This window comes from Denticeps clupeoides, chromosome 1, assembly GCF_900700375.1.
Source record: "Denticeps clupeoides chromosome 1, fDenClu1.1, whole genome shotgun sequence".
In the NCBI taxonomy this organism is placed as follows: Eukaryota; Metazoa; Chordata; class Actinopteri; order Clupeiformes; family Denticipitidae; genus Denticeps; species Denticeps clupeoides.
Window position 1 is genome coordinate 25,080,074 of NC_041707.1, and position 20,343 is coordinate 25,100,416.

A 20,343-nucleotide genomic window follows, 5' to 3' on the forward strand; every position below is an offset into this window, starting at 1 on the left:
AAAATCCTTTAACCGGCCAGTTATTAATGTTAGTATCTTTGTTATTGTTTTTATGTATTGTCTTAACCCACCATGAAAGGATCTTTACCAGACACTTCTTCCTACCTCTATGGACAATCTCGGCCACAGCTGACAGGTACTCCTGGGCATCCTGCTCACTTGAAATCAGCAAACATTCTTCTCCCTTAAGAGGCACTAATTCCAAGAGGGGGGCCAGGCTGTCTACTCCACACAGCAGAACCACCACGTGGGCCACTGGCTGTAGCACACGGGCAAGGAAGAATCGGCGAAGTGGACACAGGCCTTCCAGCATGCTGCGGGACAGGATGAGCAGCTTGCACTTGTAGCCGCCTAGCTGCAGGAAGTCCTCTCGCCGGCTGGTGACTGTGGCAATGTCATAGCAACAGATCCCCACCTCAGAGACAGGGCCGGACAAAACAGAGCGCATGTAGCTGGCCCACTGCTCTGCTTCGGCCTCGTAAATGATGAGCAGGTCCCTCACTGCAAAGAAGAGTGAGATGTGAGTGTGTAGGAGAGCAGGAAAAAGAGAAAAGGTTTTAATTTATTAGTCATTCCACAGGGGTTTCACAGAATCAATTCATTGGTGTTTCAGTGATCAATATGTAGACGATTTCTTCATCAAATTAAAAAAACTGCTATTTTTGTTAATCTCAAATAATAGCCTTAAATCATTACAGATACCAATACAATCAAAAACCTGTGCTGCAAAACATACTGGTGGGACTGGTTACAGAGGATTTTCTAAACTACTGGAGATTCCAGAGAGCACTGTTGCGGCCATAATGCAGAAGTGGAAACATCATCTCACCACTGACCATCTCACCACTGAACTGACCATGAGCTCCCCACAAGATTTTAGACAGAGAATTAACAGAAGGGTTGTCCAAGAGCCAAGAATTGTCCTAGCACTTGCTTCAGAAAGACCTGTTCTCTCTTATGGAAATTTCAATTTGTGTGATTATTTAACATTAATACTAGTATAACACTTTCTGGAATGTGTCCCCTTATGGAATGTGTCCCGTTATATGACTGGCTAAAAGTGGCTATAATTCTGTATCAAGGCTGAAAGAGACTTCAGATACAGTATTAGGGAACCACTAAGACCTATATGAAGGAAAATTGATGAAGAAGAAACATGCTGAAGCACATTTAAAGTTTTCTTTACTGGGAGAATGCAGATAGGTCTGATGAGCCCAAAAGTATACTGTTGGGATGCCATAAGTCACACCATGTGTGAAAGTAAAAAGACACTGCAAATCACCTCAAAAACCCATACCAACAGTAAGGTTTAGAGGTGGGAACACGATGAAAGCTGTTTTTCAGAATATGGCACTAACACATTTCTTATCATTGAAGGAAAGATGAATGGAAAAATGTACATTCTTGATAAACATCTGCTGTTACCTAACAGGATGATGATACATCAGGGGTAGACGTTTCAGCAAGGCAATGATCCCAAACATACAACAAAGGAGAAAGAAGGTAAAGCCACTAGAATGGCCCAGCCAATCTCCCGACCTGAATCCAATAATAAATCTACGGAAATAACTAAAGCTCAGAATTCAGAATCTGTGCATGGAACCTGTCAATAGCACCTTTAGAAATATAATTAAAAAAAATTATAATAAAAAAACTGGTGACATATTCAATATTTTAAGTGCTGTATGGTTTTATTTGGTATAAGCATTTAGTGTACCAACAAAAACATTGCAGGAACACATAACTTTGACATTTTAGAAAGCAAGCAACAGATTTAGAGCTGAATACACCCGTCTTATCCTCTGTCCATGTCTCAGTTCCTTCATTAAAGGAAAGCACAACCTTTCCTCCTTAACGTTCAACTGGCAATAAGTATAAATCCTTGTGGAGAAAAAAGGTCAGAATGGAAAAAAGGAAGGAGGTTGGAAGATGAAAAGATGTAAAATAGAGCAAACTGACCTGAGTTGCTCATGTTTGCTGGTTGCGTTGTTGAGACTCTTTGGACTGGAAAAGCCCGGCAGCTCTGGAAACACATGCTCCTTTTGTTGGTTGCCTCCCTGATAACTCATTCTGATAAGCAAGGGTTGGGAGTTTCCTGTTCATAGAGATTGGATAGAGAGATAACGGTCTGACTCAGGTGAGTTCCCACCAGCCCCCATCTCCCACCTTCATCTAGGCTCCTTAGTTTTTGAATTGTGCCTCTCACCACTCAAAATGATACAGCGAGCAGTGCAATAATAAAAAATAATAAATATTCTCTTTTTGTCCTGCAGTCAAAGCTTCATTTCACTGCTTTCATTTCGAGCTGTCTATGAAATGTGTGGCCGACAGCCCTGGTGTGTATTTCTTTCACTGCTGTCATACTGACTGACTTGGTGCTGTCAATGATGTGATGGTGATGGGATGGCTTGATTGTCTTTAACGCAGATGCAGGCTGGCGGGTTGTTTTCAAGGCATTTCCACCCTCCTGACATCACAGCACGCAACATGTCTGGTTCAGGAAATTTAGTGAGTGAATTTGGGGGAAATTTATTCGTATTATTTGCAGCAGCATTGTTTAATATGATAGGTCAGGTATTCGTTTTGTCATGGTAACTATTTAGCATGTTAAAAAGGAGAGATAGTAACAAAACATTGACACATAGTTCCACGTTGATACAAAGTGTTCAGTTCAATCAAGTTAATGGCAATATTGATTTAGTGGCAAAATGGATTTTTAAAATTGATTGCTGATGGCAAGCAACTAAATGACAGTGAGACCAAAAGTAGATGAGAGCCGTTCACCAGCGAGAGAGTGATTCATTGTTCATGAGGAACAATGCCTTCAACAGAACACATTATGATGCAATATTCATTTTCATTTGTTCAAGGCAAGTTCTGTTGATGTTCCGATAATGTTTAATATTGTTACACAGTTAGTGGTTTAATTTATTTATTTTCAGTGTTACCAAACAAACGACATCCTCCACCATATTTATTTATTTAGTTATTTCTTTGTCTTTGTGCAGGTGTATCCACTTAAGGTAGGTATGAAATTAATGAGTGCATACAGGTTCTACAGCATGACAAGGTGTCCACACTTCATCAGCATCCAATGCAAGGCTTTTTTTTTTGCTTCCCATCAGGAGCCTGATTCTGCCTTTTGATATGCTTATTAATGTAATTTGTATAGTCAGACACATGCTTCACGAGCATTTAATCTTTATGGAAACATTTTCAGTGACTTGGTAATTTTAAATGCTCCCACCAATGGGTTCAGTGCTCTTTCTAATTGAGTTTAACATCAGATTTTAGACATGAATTCAAGGCTTTATTTAATGTAATTATTGCCCTGGTCAACTGAGCTGTGGCCTTGCTCTTCTTCATGTAGAGTAAGTTTAGAGAATCACATTGTAGGGATCAGTTGTTTAAAACAAAATGTGAGCAGTTTATTTGCTGTAATTGTAAATCAACAAAAGAAAATGAAAATGCAGCCTGCTTGCAAAAAAAGAGATATTTTGATTTGGTTTTATTTCTTTCTTTGTGCATTGTGATAAAATCAGGACAAAAGGCAAATAACAGATTTTAGGATAAGTGAGGATCACTTGGAAATGAGCGTCAGAGAGGTTTGCTGAGCAGTCAAGTGAGATCGTTCAGGCAGGAGTCAATTAGTGACTGTTTTGACAAGCCTCACCACATCTGTTTTTGCCATTTTCATCATTTTGACAGTTGAAACTGGAGAATCCTGGAAACACAACCAATACAGTTCAATTATTGGATAAAAAAAAACAGCCTTGCTAATGGCTCCGAATATTAAATATTTCCTAGTCATCACTTTATTTTTGTTCATTTAAAACCTAAAACTAATGGCTTCTATAAGGAAATTTACATAAATTCTCAAACTGACTAATTTTACTGTGTATTTGATTTCCTGTATAAAGGTGCATGTGAAAAATTTGGTTAGCCAAAAGCCAATGTCCGAAATAATCTAAAGAAATAGGACAGGAATAGGCATCAGACCAAGTTACAGGTAACATGCTGTGACTACTGAAAATGGTGGCATTTTATTCATCATACTATTCAAATAAAGGCCACTGATACAGAGTCTATTTCTTTTTGTTGCATCTTGTCCTGCCAATAATTAAATAAATCTGCTGCCTGAAGAATGTTGCTTAGAAATAGCTTGGTTTGATGGCTAGGATTGTGCATGTGAAGATGAAGTCATGTAGACTTTATGGATGGATAAGTCCTATTTAGGCATCTACCTGCCTACATGCTATGACTAGAAAATGTATTGCAGTCAGACTTCATCCAGCTTTGCAAAATAAGCCATGTCATCTAGAGATAAGCAGCAGGGAAACAAACACCAAAATGAAATAGCAGAGAGAGAAAATAGAGTTCTGTCACGGGTGGGCTGGACATGGCGATGAAGGAGGACGCATTCGCACGATCACAGGACAGGGGTTTAATACAAAATACACGCGACAAGGGAACATAAACACGCACAATGACCCGACGGCGAACAGACACGAACAGGATAGCTTTATACAATTATATAAATAGACACCAGGTGAACACGATCAGGGAACATTACACAGGTCCGGACTCCGGATCCGGAGTAACCCCTGCCGGTCCGAATCATGACAAGTTCGAATAAGGAAGCATACCCATAGCCGGAAGCCAGAATCCCTAACCGCCAAGGTGTAACTGAGGTGAGCTAAGTGCCGTCCCCACACACTGCTCCCCGGGCGCCTGTCATTACTAAGGGTGATGAGTTAAAAGCAGAGGACACATTTTCTTGTGTGCACTGTGTGCTGTCACATATTTATTTTGGAAATGCATTACATATTAATCACACTTAAATAAGACTTCAGTTAAGCAGCCTACCATCCAAATACCCTCTCATTCAGAAGGTGAGTATGTCTCTTTAAAAGAGCTTTGTCCTGCTATAGCCAGCGAACTTGCTTGGGTCCCTGACTTTTAATGAAATTATGTGAAACAGCTCAATACCTCACTCCATCAAGGCCTGAGTGTCTGACACAGGAAGAAATCGAACGGCTGCTGTGTTCCTTCCGAGTGGATATTCAGCTAAGTGCTGAACAGAACGGCTTCATGGTTTGTGCTGTGGTTTCAGCCAATCTCCTGTGGTTGAAAAATAGGATACAAAAAGCATTGATAAGTGTTATTGATTCAAGAAATGAGTGTATTAGGTCCATCATGTAGATTTAAATGTAGAATGGTTAAGATTAAGTTTGTTGGAGGATATCAGAAATATCTGTAGAGCAAGCAAACCGAAAGATCAAGCCAGATTTCTTTTGACATAAATGACTAAACACTACTCTTTATAACACAATGGAAATGTACTGTACCCACAGTGCCCCTTCCCGAGTCAGTCCATGACAACTTGGGATGTCTTTGTTTATTAAGAATAAGGTAAAAAGAGATAAATGAAGGAAGAGAGGAGAAGGGCCTTGTTGTACAATTGTGCATGTGACAGGCCAACAGGAGCAGGTATAAATGATCCAGAAAAAGGAAAATAGGGTTATGTCAGTCATCACATACATTTTTGTTCATAAACATATTTAATATTAAATATTTATTAAATATTTATTTGCTTTAGGTTATATTTTTAAAGCTTGCAATGCATCTACACATTTTCCAAAGATATAACATTCATAAAACTACTGCATTGCAACAGTAATTGCTTGTGTGCTTGAGCATTAACATCTGTGTACCATTTCTGTAGATCTTAGTGTTATCTGCCAGATGTTGCTGGGAGTGTGAAAAAAATAATTGTGCATAAGGTTTTTTCAGCATGTTATCATTTTGGAGGTATTGATAATAGTAGCTAAGATGATCTCTAAATATTCATTTCATGAGAGTTCATTAAAACAGTTATATGTCATGCTAATTAAACCTCTTTATGTGAAGCTGTGGAGCAATTATTTTTTTCCCTCCCCTACTGAAATGCTAGCAAGCTTGAGAACTTTTTGATTAATGCGGTGATTACAGACACAGCACTGAATGGGTTTGCTCAGTGAAATGTGAAGTTTTAAAATATGCTGCACCTTTGGAGGTGTCAGTCACTTTTTGGAACAACAGAAGTATTCCATCAAAGTCTACCATGAGAAATTACTGCATCTATAGAACTTTAAGCAGGTTGTCTGAAGATTGTCAGAGAGCATACAGTAGTTGAAAACAAAGGGCCAAGTTCAAATTAGTTTGACACCACAATTAAAAAAGAATGCAGATGATGACAGTGTCCAAGACTGTGGGTGCACATTAATGAATCAACTCACAGTTAGTTTACTTCAACAATGACTAATACAATCCATGAACAGTGCAAATCATTGTAGGGTTGCAAATAAGATAGGCTCTGGGCAATGTATGATGAATTTACAGTGAAATGTCTGATGCACTGTAGCTGGGGCATTATACATTAGTGGAAATGTTAAAAACAGAACAGCAGAACTAACAGAACCAAATATTATATTCGTAGTTGGGGGTCCTAATCAGATTCGTAGTTGGGGATCCGTAATCAGAAGGTTATCGGTTTGAATCCCGAGCCGCCAAGGTGCCACTGAGCAAAGCACTGTCCCCACACACTGGTCCCCAGGCGCCTGTCACCCTGCTCACTAAAGGTGATGGGTTAAAGGCAGAGGTGTGTGCACCGTGTGCTGTGTTGCAGAGTATCACAATCACTTCACTTTCATTTTCATTAGTGAAGATGCTAAAACCCTAATAATGTGTCATGTATAATAAAATAATCAGAACAGCTCAAACAGAACAGCTCAAACCATTTAACTGATGATGAGAAAATTGCAAAAAACATATCCAACATTCTTTTAACACATTGTGAGGCTTAGTATACTGTATTCCTAAAAAATGAATGTAATAAATGTTTTCATTTTTTACTTTTAACTGCAGTCACGCTATTGTGATTCTTTCATGAAGGAAACCATAAATTGTATCTCTGTGGCATTATATGTTCATACAGAAATAGCCTTAAACAAAGCTGATGCAAACTAGTGCAAGTTGCAACATGACAAAATGAGGTACCAGACCAGGCTGAGAGAGGCCCGCACAGAGACCAGTTGGTCAGATGAAATTAAGCCAGATGGCCACCCAAAAGAATTTTAATTTGTCAAGCTGCCAGTCATCTGTAGCCTCTGAGGAAACTAATTCCTCTTTAACACTCAGATGCTTAATCTCCATTTGGGATGAGCAGAGCAACTTTGCTGTGACTGCCAGTAGACAAGAAACAAATGTCATTTGTCTTCTCTATTTATCATAACTGGAATTAAGGTTAAATGTGACCACATCAAAACAGGCAGGCATATATTACAGACATAAAGAAGACCGCACAACATGAATGAAGGATGTAGCTTGATGATGAGCCTGCAACACATTCCAAAAAAAAAATCAGGGCAATGTGGGGGCTAATATAAAGATTCATGTGAAGCAGGCAATTGAAACAGTGTTCTGAGTTTATTTAGCTCAGACAGTATGGACAGAATATATCATTCAAACAATGTTTTTATAACAGCATTTGAAACATTTTATTCTGCAATATTTCTGCAGTTGGTGAGTTGTGTTTTGCAGCCAGACAGATTTAGGGGTGGGGTTCTCCCTGCATGCAGGCATTCCCTAATAGGTCTGATGACCTGCTGTCATCTGGTTCCTACACCTGGCCAACGTGCTGAATGGGGCTTTGTGCATGGTCTTGGCATTGAAAATACCTAAAGGGAGGAAATGTGTCAGTATCATAACCCCAGTTGTCACAAGCCCTGTGAAACCAAATTACCTGCTAGTCCCTTTTAAATCAGCATATTGGACATTTCAATTTAACACTTTTTTTTTGTTATTTCATAACTTAGCACATGCTTGTACATATTTTGTGGGGTGAGTGTATTTTTGTGTCTGGTTTACTGTCTTTTTGTGTGATTTGTGAACTGTTATATGATGAGGTTGATATAATTGAACTGGTTTGACCCAGTAGGAGGGTCACCAACCAGTAGGTGGTGTTAACCTGTATTAGACCTGCAGGCTCAATCAGTGAAAAAGTGAAAGTGAAGTGATAATCATTGTGATACACCTTGGATTACAGGTCCGCTTCCTTACCCGTTAGGCCACCACTGCCCCAATCATCAAGGGCACCTGAAGCTAGGAGGATGCCGAGGGTGACGAAGATTACTGGGGACTACTGAGGGTTAATGAGACACAGTAAGGTCTCAGAGTTAGGTCAGGACGAGTTGAGTTTAGCCTGCCAAAACTAGTGTTTGTGTTTGTGTAAATAAAACCTTACTGAAAACAGAGCAGTAAATGGTTCTTTTTTTCTAAAGTATTGATGGCAGATCTATCACACAAGTGAGTCAGTCACATCTGAGGGCTAACAATCAAACACCCCCCACCACTGTGGGCATGAGGAAAACTCATTGCATAGTTATCTCAGGAAAGGTTGCTGGACCAGACAACATCCCTGAAAGAGTGCTCAGCTGGCAGATGTTCTCACCGACATCTTCAACATGTCACTGAGCACCGGCATTGTTCCATTGTGTCTCCAGGCCACCACCATTGTGCCCCTGCCTAAGAAATCTACAGTGTAGTTTCTCAATGACTACAGTCTGGTTGAAATATATAAAGACCTTGCTGCCCTCCACCCTGGACACACTGCAATTTGCCTATCGTCCAAACCGCTCCACAGACAATGACATCGCCACCACCCTGCATATGACCCTCACCCACCTGGACAATAAGGACACATAGGCACGAATACTGTTCATAGAATTCAGTTCAGCATTCAACAACATCATTACTCAGCAACTGGTCAAGAAGCTGAGCCTCCTGAACACTTCCCTCTGCAACTGGATCTTAGACTTCCTCACTGAGACTCAGTCTGTCCAGATCGGGAACAGCATCTCCAGCACTGGTGCATCTCAGGGCTGTGTGCTCTGTCCAATGCTGTTCACCTTGCTAACCCACAACTGTGCAGTGATGCACAGCTCCAACCACATCATAAAGTTCGCCAATGACACGACCATGGTAAGTCCTGTCAGCAAGAATGATGAGTCAGCATACAGAGACTGACGGACTGGTGGAAGGTCAACAATCTGTTTCAAAACGTGGAAAAAACAAAGGAGATGATTGTTGACTTCAGGAGAGAATGGAGGGACCACTCTCCACTAAACATTGACGAATCTTGTGTGGGGATTGTCAAGAACACAAAGATTGTCAAGAACACCAAAATTTCAAAATTCCCACTAAATCATCCAATACCCAGGAACAAAAATGAAATGTTAAAGCCAGTTCTGTATTGCAGCTGATTTACTGCACTCTGAATTTCAGTCACAATTACAGCCAAGATTGCTGGGAGGAGTGCCTGCATTCTCCCACTAGCCAGAGGCTCTCAAGGGAACTGACAGGAATAATGTAGGCAAAGCCCAAACCCAAATCTGAAGTAACTGTACACACTGTATTCCCTCCACCCCCTCCTAACTCCCTTATCCCAGCTCTGCCAAGTCGTATTTGGGCCATGCACAGGAGGAGCACACAGCCCAGATTCCTGCTGTGGGTTTGACCGGAACATCCATTACACAAACGCAATCTGCTGAATAATGCACATAGCATGCCTCGAGTGCTTTTAAAACTGTCCTCCACAATATAGAGCCATAAATATAGTTATTATTATTATTCACTTATTATTAAAAAGTAATATAATTTCAGAAACAGACTAACACATAGAATATCCATTTTCTTTAAAAGTATCATAATTGTATAGCAATGTGAAGATGTCCAGTCAGGGGCTGTCCTAGCCTGTTTGGTGCCCTGGGCAAATGCCCCTTCTGAACCCAATTTCAGTGAGAATTTCAGTGCTCTAGAGCTTTTAAACTGTAGTTGTTGTTGTTTTTTGTAAATGTATGTCATTCATCAATCCAGTGCAAAGTTCCCATGTGAAATTTTCAGTGAAATCTGTGTTGGGCCAGACAGGTAATATTTGATACCATTTCTGTTAATCGAGAATTTTGAGCGGGCTCAGAGATTGCCATAAACAGATTTAAAAACGTTCTTTATTCCTGAAACATATTTCCTGGCTGCAAGCCTCTGTGAACTATACCCCCTACAGGTGCAATACAAGCATTGCAGCCTCCTGTGCAACAGATAATTCGAATAAGGAGCTAATAATCGGTGGCCATGCAGTCATGATGTCAGGTCATTATGGTCAAACAAAAAAAATGCCAGTGATGCCAGTATCAAAAAGCGCCACTGTGTCCACTGATAAGGTTTCAAAGATCTGTGTATGAATCTTTGTGCCATCTTTTTGGCCAGGTTGGTCATTTACTAATATAACTGAATAATGTAAAATATGAATGAATTAATAATGGTTTTGAAATTCGTTTTTCTGGATTTATTGTTATTGTCTCTTACTGTTAAACATACCATTGAAATTATAGATGGATCTTTTAAGTGAAGTGATTGAAGTGATTGTCACATGTGATACACAGGAGCACAGCACACGGTGCACACAGTGAAATTTGTCCTCTGCATTTAACCCATCACCCTGAGTGAACAGTGGCCAGCCATGACAGGCGGGGAGCAGTGTGCTTTGCTCAGTGGCACCTCAGTGGCACCTTGGCGGATCGGGATTTGAACCGGCCTCTACCTTAACCGCTAGGCCACCACTGCCCCGCTAGGCCACCACTGCCTTTTCTTTGTTAGTAGGCAAACTTGCTAAATCAGACCCTCTGTATTTGTATTAGTCTGTCTAGTATATAATATACAACCTCTAATTGTACCAGTTTTATTAATTACTTTATTTTTAATCTGTGAGTCAGATTTAGACTTATGAACCAAAACCTATGGCTGTGCTAGAGTATAACTGAAGTTCTGCAGTGTCATTAGCTTTTAGACCATATATCTTAGCCTTCTCAGTCTATTCAAATTCACCTCACCCAAGGAAAGAGGGAGTAAGGCAGAGCTGACCTCCCCCGTTCCATTGCTTGATTTGTCAGGCTGGATATTTACTGCCTGCCACTGCTGACTCGACATCAGCTCTGTCACAGAGAGCTTATGGCTTTGAGATGTGATGGGATAGCCCTGAGGGGGAGGTCCTGTCATCAGTGACAGGATATCAATCAGTCCAGAACCACAAAATTGATGAGAAGGCATAGTTTTTCATTCCTTTTGCCTAGATCTGATCCAATGAAAAGGCCTGAAGTTCTTAGAAAATGCTGTACACTGATAAATCGTTCTACCAGATTAACAGATGAAACAATGACCAAGAGTAATATGAACATGAGTAATCCTCTCTTAAGAAAATTAATACTTACAAAATCCTTACACTTGCAATTAGTAATGCAAGTTGCATGTTTTGTCTTGCATGACATTGGATGGTGTTTTATGACTTGATCTTTCTTTATGATGACTGAGCCAATATTTAAGCAAGTGCTGTCTGGAATGAATGTCCTCATTAACCATCTTTAGTGCCCTTAATGAGGACATGGTCCTCCTTAGTGATACAGTCAATGCTATCAGTGTTTTTTCAGCTTGTCATTCTCAATGGCAGCTGTGCCTCACTGCTGCTGCCAAGGCAACTGCCGAACCACACATTGCAGTTTGAGCAGCGTCTGCATATCAGGGTGGGCAGTGTGGCTCTCATGTGGCGGCAAACCACTGTGTCAAAATCGTGTTACTGCTAGCAATGCCCCTTTTGCCATGAACACATGATGAAACCATTGCAAACATTGGTCTCAGTTCACTGTATGTTAAATTTTCACTGATATATACACAACCACCCTGGCGGTTGTGGAGACTAAGATGGAAGTCATTTTGAAGAATCCAATGAATCCTACTTAGTACTTTTTGTATGACTGCTTTCTTCACTATTGTCATCATCAATTATAAGATGTTAGTTAACATGAGTGAATGATAAGGAACTGTTCAGCATAAACCTTCAGGTATGTCAGGTATGAAGTCATCCCCGTTGTCTTACTTAAAGTGGTCCAGTGAAGCTAAAAGTGTGAAATGCTGCCACAGCAAAAGCTCCCTGCTTTTAAAAGCAACACCCAATGAGTGTTATCTTCATGTTATGGCTCCAATGGTAAACTAAATATGTGACAAATCTATCAGAAAATTTAAGTCCAAAATGTTCAACAAAGCTGTAATTAAGTTCTTTCTTTGGATAAATGAGCATTGAACACTTAATTCACAATTATTAGCTACTACTTCTAAATTGTGACGGGAATATAAATGTTACACTTGAGCACTGCATAGCACTGCAAGAGATCTGACATTTCTGGAGCAATGGGGCTTGGTGAAACTTAGGTGACATTCTTTAAAGTCAATTAGACTCAGGTCTACACAAACAAATGCACTAACATTTGCATAATACAAGCATAAACTGAGGAAGAGGTGAAATGTGTCCAGACCCTCCATTATAAGCACATGCAGTTCTGTCTTGGCATCTGCCCATTTTGGATCAATTCACAAAATAATTTCCACAGTATGGGGATTACAATAGACTTTAATTTAATTAGATTTCATTTAAACACATCAGGCACAACACACAAAAAATTCCACTTGGTTCAATGTAAAATCTAATCAAAACCTAAAAGACACACACACACACACACGGCTCCGGAACATCAGGAGGTCAGTCAAGTGAGGCAGAGTCGGAACCTGTGCAGATAGAGCCTCAGTGCTGGGACAGGAGACAGCTGACTGACCTGCATGCAAGTGGTGGCTGGAAGAAGGATCTTGATGCCAGGACTGCTGGTTTGGGCCAGACCCTGCGCCGGTGGCAGTATTCCCAAGTGGTGGATCCAGCAGCACAAGTACTGCCGGGCTTGCATCCATCAGTCTACCTTCTCTTCTTTGTCTTTCTCCATCTGGCTGTTATCAGATTCCGGCTCTCCCCCCTGTTCTTATCTTCAAAGTATAAGCAAATCAAAACTCACGCCTCAGATATTATTGACATGCATTTTAAACATTAGAGTTTGTGCTTCTCATTAAATAAATGCACATTTGTTTGGGGTCAGGGAGAAGGCCATCACATTGAGCCATTTTAGTATTAATTTGATCCCCTTTGGGATATGAATCACTATCCTGGTGGTCCATTGAATGAGTTTTAGCTATTAAATGACCATATTTAGAGGGCACAAGGCACAACTACATGACTTCATGTGAACTTTATTTTCACAAAATACTATGAGAGCTGAAACAGAAAAATAGCATATATAAATGATGATTTGATTTAAAGTGTCTTTAGGATCTTGTCATAGGAAGGGCTGCTGGGCGCATTCGCAGACACGTAGGGATGTCTGGAATAAACAGGAGGACTGGGGTAATCAGGATGTGGGTGCTTGGAATGGCATGAGCACACAGGGAGAGAGAGAGCGCTGGAACATGGGTGTGCAGAATGGGGAAGCACTCTGTAAAACCGCATGGCGGCAGTGGGAGACGCACATGGTGTAGGAATATGCTCAGTATTTACCGTGGCGTAGCTGTAGTGGAAGCATGCTGGTGAGAGCTGTGTCTTCGGGCGGCTGGCAGCCGCTGCTGGAGGAGAGGTACAAGAGGACTGGGCTGAATCGTCATCGTCGAGCATGAATTTGGTCTTCAACATCGAGATCGGAACAAGAGACAGGCAGGGGCAACCCAGAACGATAGTAGCTAATCAGTTGGCGTGATGTAGTAAAAAAGGTTAGCAGCAACAAAGGGAATAACCTGAGCGAGCAAAGTTCCAATATGGCGGCCGGATATTTACAGTGAACGCCGACCCCACCTGCATCTGCCTTTGAATCTGCATCCCTGCAGACGACCAGGCACCCCCTGCTGTCACACTGGTGGGCCTGTAGCTGTGACAGATCCTTATATTGCAGTCATTTTCCTTTTATATCAAACTCACTATCAGTGTCTACTATCAAAAAAGTGACCAAAGAAGACAATACAAATCTTTTGGTTAATTGAAAGCAAAGGGAACAAACACATAGGCAAGATAATTGGTGATTTTATATTGAAATGATAGTAACCATCTTCCTTTAATAATAGGGGGCAAAAAAAAATTGACTAATTAGCTAGGGAACTTCATAACAGTTTCAGCTGATGTCCACATTTCATTACAATATTAGAAACAGTAGAACTTCATTTCATTATGTATAGATAAAGTCAAGATAATTCATTTTATATGTCTTCTCATGATGAATCACTAAAATAGCTTGCCCTCTATGTCATCTCATCTCTCATATGTCATCTCAGCAGTGGTGGTGTATTTGTAAAGTAAACAAGTGGTGTATTTGAATTAAAGTAGATAAATTTTACGCTTCATGTGCACACAGCCATGTTTAAAATTCACACCTTTTGGAAAATAAATCTTAAGTACAGTAGAGAAATATATTTACTTTGCCACTCTCCACCTCTGCCAGGATTACAAATAGAAAGTTCCAGAATGATCAGAACTCAGGCAGAAGGTCTTTGGGTGTGAGTGTGTGCAGGGCTCCCAGCTGAAGGGAAGTTGTAGGGCATCACAGTTCTAATGCTATATTGTTAGTTTTGTAAGAAAGCTCTTGTTTAATCAACCAAATTTAGGTGAATTATTTTTGTCTGACATTCATTAAAATGACTGAAGGCAAACAATTTGCATTTGTTGAAACCCGGTGAGTATTAATTAATGTGTTTGAGAACAAAGTTTAGTGAAAAACCTGAGAGAATGATAAGGAACAGATTTACGATAATAAGTATGGGTGTTTGTAAAAATTCTCAGAAAAATGCATAGCTGACTTAATTGGGATGGACTTGCAGTATTTGTAGGTGTCAACTTTACCTTCTAAACCTGCAGCTTTATCTGCTGCACTAAACATGTGATGAGGGTTACAAAAGTTGTGTCTCAATTTTAGTTTTAGTCTAGTCTTTGCATCAAGCTGTCATTTTACTTTTTATTAGTCTTAGTCACATCCGTGCTCATTTTAGTCAAGCCAAAATTCAGTCTACTAAAGGTCTGAGCAGAGTTATCCCTGACTGTTTTAGTCTAGTTTTAGTCAATGAAAAATGCTTTTTTAAGCTATTTTTTCAAGTAATGCAATTTTTTTAAATCAGTCAATTTAGTACAAGTACCTAGGAGATCTTTTAGCCAATTAAATTTCATAATTAAAACAAGGTTATCTTATTGTTATAATATAACCCTATTGTTAAATCAAGACCACTCTACATCCATTCCAGAAATACTGAATAATAATAATGTGATTAAAGACATTTTAGAATAGTTTTTAATTTTATGACCTACATTTAGTCTGGTTTGTAACTGTCAACAAAATTACATGACATTATAGTCATTGTCACATGACCAGCATTTATATTGCATCTTGTTAGTCACATTTTTGTAACGTAATTTTGTCCATTTCTATGATCACCAGCACTTAATAGTGTTTACTAACAGCAAAAATATTTCTCAACTTTCTCACCATTACAAACAACAAGCTTACTTATAATACACTGTTAATATGGCTTATATTATGTATGTATGAATTAAGGGATGATTGTCTTTACATGCTGTACTGAATATACAGGGAGCTCCATGCGCACACAGTCAGTAAATCTCACACTTTTTCGAAAATAAATCTTAATTATATTTACTTCGCTACTGTCCAACTCTGACAGGACTACAAATTGAAAGTTCCTACATACCCTAATGAACTCAATTTAATTTCACTTACTCATTCACTTTATCCAGGACACTGTGTGCAGTGTGAGGACTCACCCAAAGCGCACACACACACAAACACACATACTGTAAACTCACACCTATGAACACTTCAGAGTTGTCAATTCACCTAATTGCGTAATTTGTACAGTTGGAGTAAACCAGAGAATGAAGAGGAAACCCATACCAACGTGAGCATGCAACCAACACCCCCCGCCCCCCCCCAACATACACACACACACACACACACACACACACACTTACACTAACTGCTGCACCACTGGGTGGCCCAATTTAATTTTGATGAAATGTTAAATATTTTCTTTTTCATTAAGAAATGAACCTATTTAAATATGGAAGACTCTAGCTTTGAAACCGTATCACATTTCAAGAGCTGTAAATGGCTACTGTTTGTGGAAGTAGACAGAACCACAGGCAACTAACCATTTTTAGCTGTCAGTTGGAATTGATACAGTACATTCAGCATATTATGGCACCGCTGTGCATCTGTGTGCATTTCACATGAGTACCTGATTTAATCATACTCTGCTAGGAATGTAAATATTTTATATGGCCAATTTCCACAGCATTTATTAAAAACTGCATGGTACCACAATGTGTATGTAGGCAAGATATTGAATATACTATCCCGAGGCAAGAGTTTACTGTGCATGCTGATTAACTGTAGACAGTGAGTCTAATGGGAAAATTTTATTCAGAATATCAGGAATGGAATGAAACTAAGAAAACGCATGTATATGTTGGGATCTATCCTTTAAATGACGCTTATGGTTCTCTGGATGAAGAACCGTTTTTTTTGGAATGACAACAATGTTTTGTTACTTAAATGCTCCCATGAGGAAATTATCACAAAATCATTTAAAACACCTAGTTATCAAAACACATCTTCTGGTATCCAGCAGCTGTTGTGGACGTACTGACAACGCGTCAGAAAAAATAGCCAGAAGCTGACTCGACGTCCACCATCTGACTCTGTCAACAGTCTCAAATGACAATGAAACAATATTGTTCAAAAGCACTCATAGTGCCAAGCTAATTGACTGCTATTAATAAGTAATGAGTCTGTGTACAGTACAGTGACTTTTTCATCAATTTGCCACAATGGATTCAGAGCTGAGGGCTGGGTGGGGTATGGCCTGCACTGATCCTGGTTGGTTCTCAGCATGGCAGATCATCTCATGACCCCCACGTCTCCATCTCTTCAGCCATCCCTACAGCTTCAAAATTAAGCTGGGGTGACCACCGGCTCCTGCAATCATGCATGTTTGATGAATGCTGCCTCTATTGGTTGACATTTCTTGATATTTAACTTCGATAAAAAGGTCTCTCTTATGCCAACTGTTTTTTTTTTCAGCAGTCCTGTAAACAGTAAAGAAATAATTTTGTTTCACTATGTTCTTACACACTCAGTGATTTAGAAACAAAAGTCCCCGAAACAACTTTATTTCGGTATGTCTTAAAGCACACTGCCACCACAAGTACACCATATAGCTGCATTGAAAACAGTCTCGGCTCACAAAGCACTTTATGAAATCACAAAATTATGGCTTTAAACATAAATGTCCATAACACAGCCCCAGTGTAATCCTGTTAATATTTGTCTACCTGATAGTATTGTGTAACCTGATTCTGTATTCTGTTCAAAATGCCAGCATGAAGTGTGTATTATGGAACACTTGAGCCCTCTCAACAACCACACTATTGGAAATATATCTTCTGGAGCTGCTTAGTTTCTGTCGAATGTATGTGAGCAATAAACGTTTATAAAAATTATGTGTTTAGCTGAGTAAAAGAATATTTTGATTAAAGTGGCCATTACAGAGGATGCTTTGTTATACTGCCCTGACATTTATGCTTGAGCTGATTTTGCACATTGCTTCAATATTATAATAAAATCATAATATGAATTATTTTATATTCGTTCCAATCGAATATAATTTTCTGTATAACTCTTTTACATGGAAATTAAAAAATACATATAGTCAGAAAGGACTGTTTTAAAGGAACCATTTGAAACCAGAACGTTATTCTAACCTCTTTATTTCTCCGCGTATCTAATAAAAGTCCCTTTTCCCTTTACGATTATTGATCCGTATAACATCTGTGTGCCAATCTGGCTGCCGCCCTACAGTGCAGCACAGCAAGCCGGGGCTGCCAACTCTCACTTTCCACAACTGCGCGCTGAAGTCGAACATGAACACGGTCCACGGGCGTTGGATTGACACGCGCAGACCACGCAGACATTGGCTGCATTGCGAGAAAGGGGTCTCCTGTCCAATCAGAGGCTCACGCTGGACAGTGGGCGGAGCCTCCCCGCGCCGTGGGTTTGGTTGCGCTTGGGGCGCAGGGGACTAAGCGGAGCTGAAATCAGACGGGCTACAGTAACAGCGCTCAAATTTGTAACCCTGTTGCAAGTATTTTTGGCGAGGCGTAGCGGCAAGTGATCTCACCGCAGTGTCCCGATTGGGGAAGAGGAGAGTTGTTCAGCGGGGATCGCGCCCAGTCACACTTCAGTTCTGTTTAAGCGTCTATTTCATTGGAAATGTCGGAAAACAAGCCCAATGATGAGTCCAAGTTATCCACGACGGAGAGGGTGGTGAAATGTGAGTATACTGACAGCGGACCCGCTTCCCCGCCTGCTTTTAAGTGCAAACCAGATCAGCGTCAGTATCCAGCGCAGTGCGCAAAGATCGCGCTTTTCCGTTGGAAAGCTCTGCTGTTTTGCGCAGCTGCTTCTGGAGAAAAAAAGCGGGTGTCAGGCGGCTGGATGGGTGAAGTAGGAAGTAAAGGTAGTTCTCGCTCCAGTAATCGAGGCGTCTGATCCCCGCTAGCATGCAGGGCTTTTCGGTAGAAACTCCGTTCATTTTCCAGTTTATTCTCCGCGCATTTGTGTGTGTGGGTCCAGACAGCGAGTGTGTGTGTATGTTTTTTTTTTTTTTAAGCGGTGATACGACTTTTCTCCGGCACTTTGTGCGAGGCTCAGTCTAAACGTTGCACAATTGCAGCTGCGTGGCACATCTAGGGTTTATCCTGCAAGAGTCGAGGTCTGTTCCACGCTGGCTCATGTTGGATGCTGCTCTATTGTTTTCAAAGCGACACACTCGAACCTGCAGCCCAGTGCTTTTTTTTTTTTTAGATTTGTGCACCTAACTCTTATGTTGCTCCACTTTCCCTGAAATTACTGAGTGCAACTTTGCATTGGATATCAACATCAAGTAATCTCACCATGTAAATGTCAGAATTTTTTAATCAAAAAAGTGCATTTACTCTTTAGACCCTTTGAAAATGTCAAATAATACAACCTTGGGTCATATCACATAACGTGTCATAGGCTACATGAGCTTTGCAAATAGACCAGAGTGCAAACATGAAGTACCTAAATCCCTCTGTGGCTATTTGTCGGATTTTTTTGTGTCTGACATGACATGCACGTGCTTGCAGCCCCCTGCAGTATTCTGTCCTGCACCAACTGTGACACAAAGTGTCTGCTTTCAGTAAGATTCGACTGTCCCGCATGCCACCAGCGCATTCAGTTTTGATTGTGAAATGCAGCATGTGATGCCGGTCATGGGCCTAATCTTAAAACCAACCTTTGAATTGCAGAGCTGCCTTATATTTAGTGTGTCAATGTGCCTAATTTAGGATGACATTTAGGGGCACATTGGTGGCTGCATTGCATGGTAACACGTCTGGTATAAACCAATCGGTCATGTTAATCGTGTTTTCATGTTGCTTGCACCCAGACTTGAGGCATGCGGCTATTCTGTTTTAAACGTAGAAGGCACGGCCACTTCTGGATCCTGCCATGCGAGGCTTTAACGGGATAAAAGGCTAGGACTGCTGTCAGAAGCAGTTTTGTTTAATATTTCAGGAGATGGTGGCACAGTGGATCAGGGTGATGGGTGGAGTATGCTTAATGGGAATGTTGCTCGAATGGGTTTTCAGAAGGGGAGAGGACGTGTGTGCATTACGCTCCATTCTTGCTTCATTAGGCTAGTTTAATGGCCTGTTCCATGATAATGACACAAACATGTTTTTTTCCCCTTGGTTATTACAGTCACATTTCAGCCTTTTCAGAAAAGGAATAAATGTGGCCTAGCTTATGGGGCATATTGAGTGCGGTACAGGGGGGTGAAATGCTGAATCACCATTGTGAAGTCTGAGAGGAAAGAAGGACAGAAAGAACGGGCTATTTGTTCAGCTGCCTGAACTGCACCTTGTCTGTTTTCGCTGCGCTCTTCTCTGTGTCGCTTTGTAGGAGTTAAGCGCTCTGCGGCATGTCATGGCTGTACCTTTGCAGTGTGGCTTATGGAACATTCCTGGATCTGATGTATTCAGACAGTTGTTGATTTGTTGCATAATAATATATTGATTATTTATTTGTTAAGCCATTTGGTACAGTTTGCTGCCAGTCCTGCAGGGATAAAAGAAACAAACCATATATATAGTGGATTAAAGTCTGCACACCCATGTTAATATGCCATTTTGTTGCTCTGTAAACGATATGACCACAAGAAATCAATTAAAAATAAATAATTTTCCCAATTTAATGTAACTTATAAACTGTACAATTTAACTGAAAAACAAACAAATCTGTGCAGGAAAAATAAAGTTCAATTAGCTTGTTGCATAAGTGTGCATGCATTTTT

At 40.4% G+C, this 20,343-nt stretch overlaps 2 protein-coding genes across 12 annotated transcripts in view; one reads left to right on the forward strand and one right to left on the reverse strand.

Annotated features, from left to right (window-relative positions):
* Window positions 1-2,031, reverse strand: part of LOC114791874 (B-cell scaffold protein with ankyrin repeats-like) — a 50,017-nt gene extending 47,986 nt beyond the window's left edge. For all 4 annotated transcript variants that reach the window (XM_028982409.1, XM_028982400.1, XM_028982418.1 and 1 more), the window contains exons 1-2: window positions 1,960-2,031; window positions 106-501 (exon numbers count right to left, since the gene is read on the reverse strand). In XM_028982409.1, coding sequence (XP_028838242.1) covers window positions 106-501; window positions 1,960-1,972 — 409 coding nt within the window. In that variant the 5' untranslated portion in view covers window positions 1,973-2,031. The remainder of the gene's footprint in view (window positions 1-105; window positions 502-1,959) is intronic.
* Window positions 2,032-18,024: 15,993 nt separating this feature from the next.
* The window catches only part of LOC114787163 (serine/threonine-protein phosphatase 2B catalytic subunit alpha isoform), a 71,732-nt gene continuing 69,413 nt past the window's right edge, over window positions 18,025-20,343 (forward strand). For all 8 annotated transcript variants that reach the window (XM_028975014.1, XM_028975031.1, XM_028975035.1 and 5 more), the window contains exon 1: window positions 18,025-18,297. In XM_028975014.1, coding sequence (XP_028830847.1) covers window positions 18,237-18,297 — 61 coding nt within the window. In that variant the 5' untranslated portion in view covers window positions 18,025-18,236. The remainder of the gene's footprint in view (window positions 18,298-20,343) is intronic.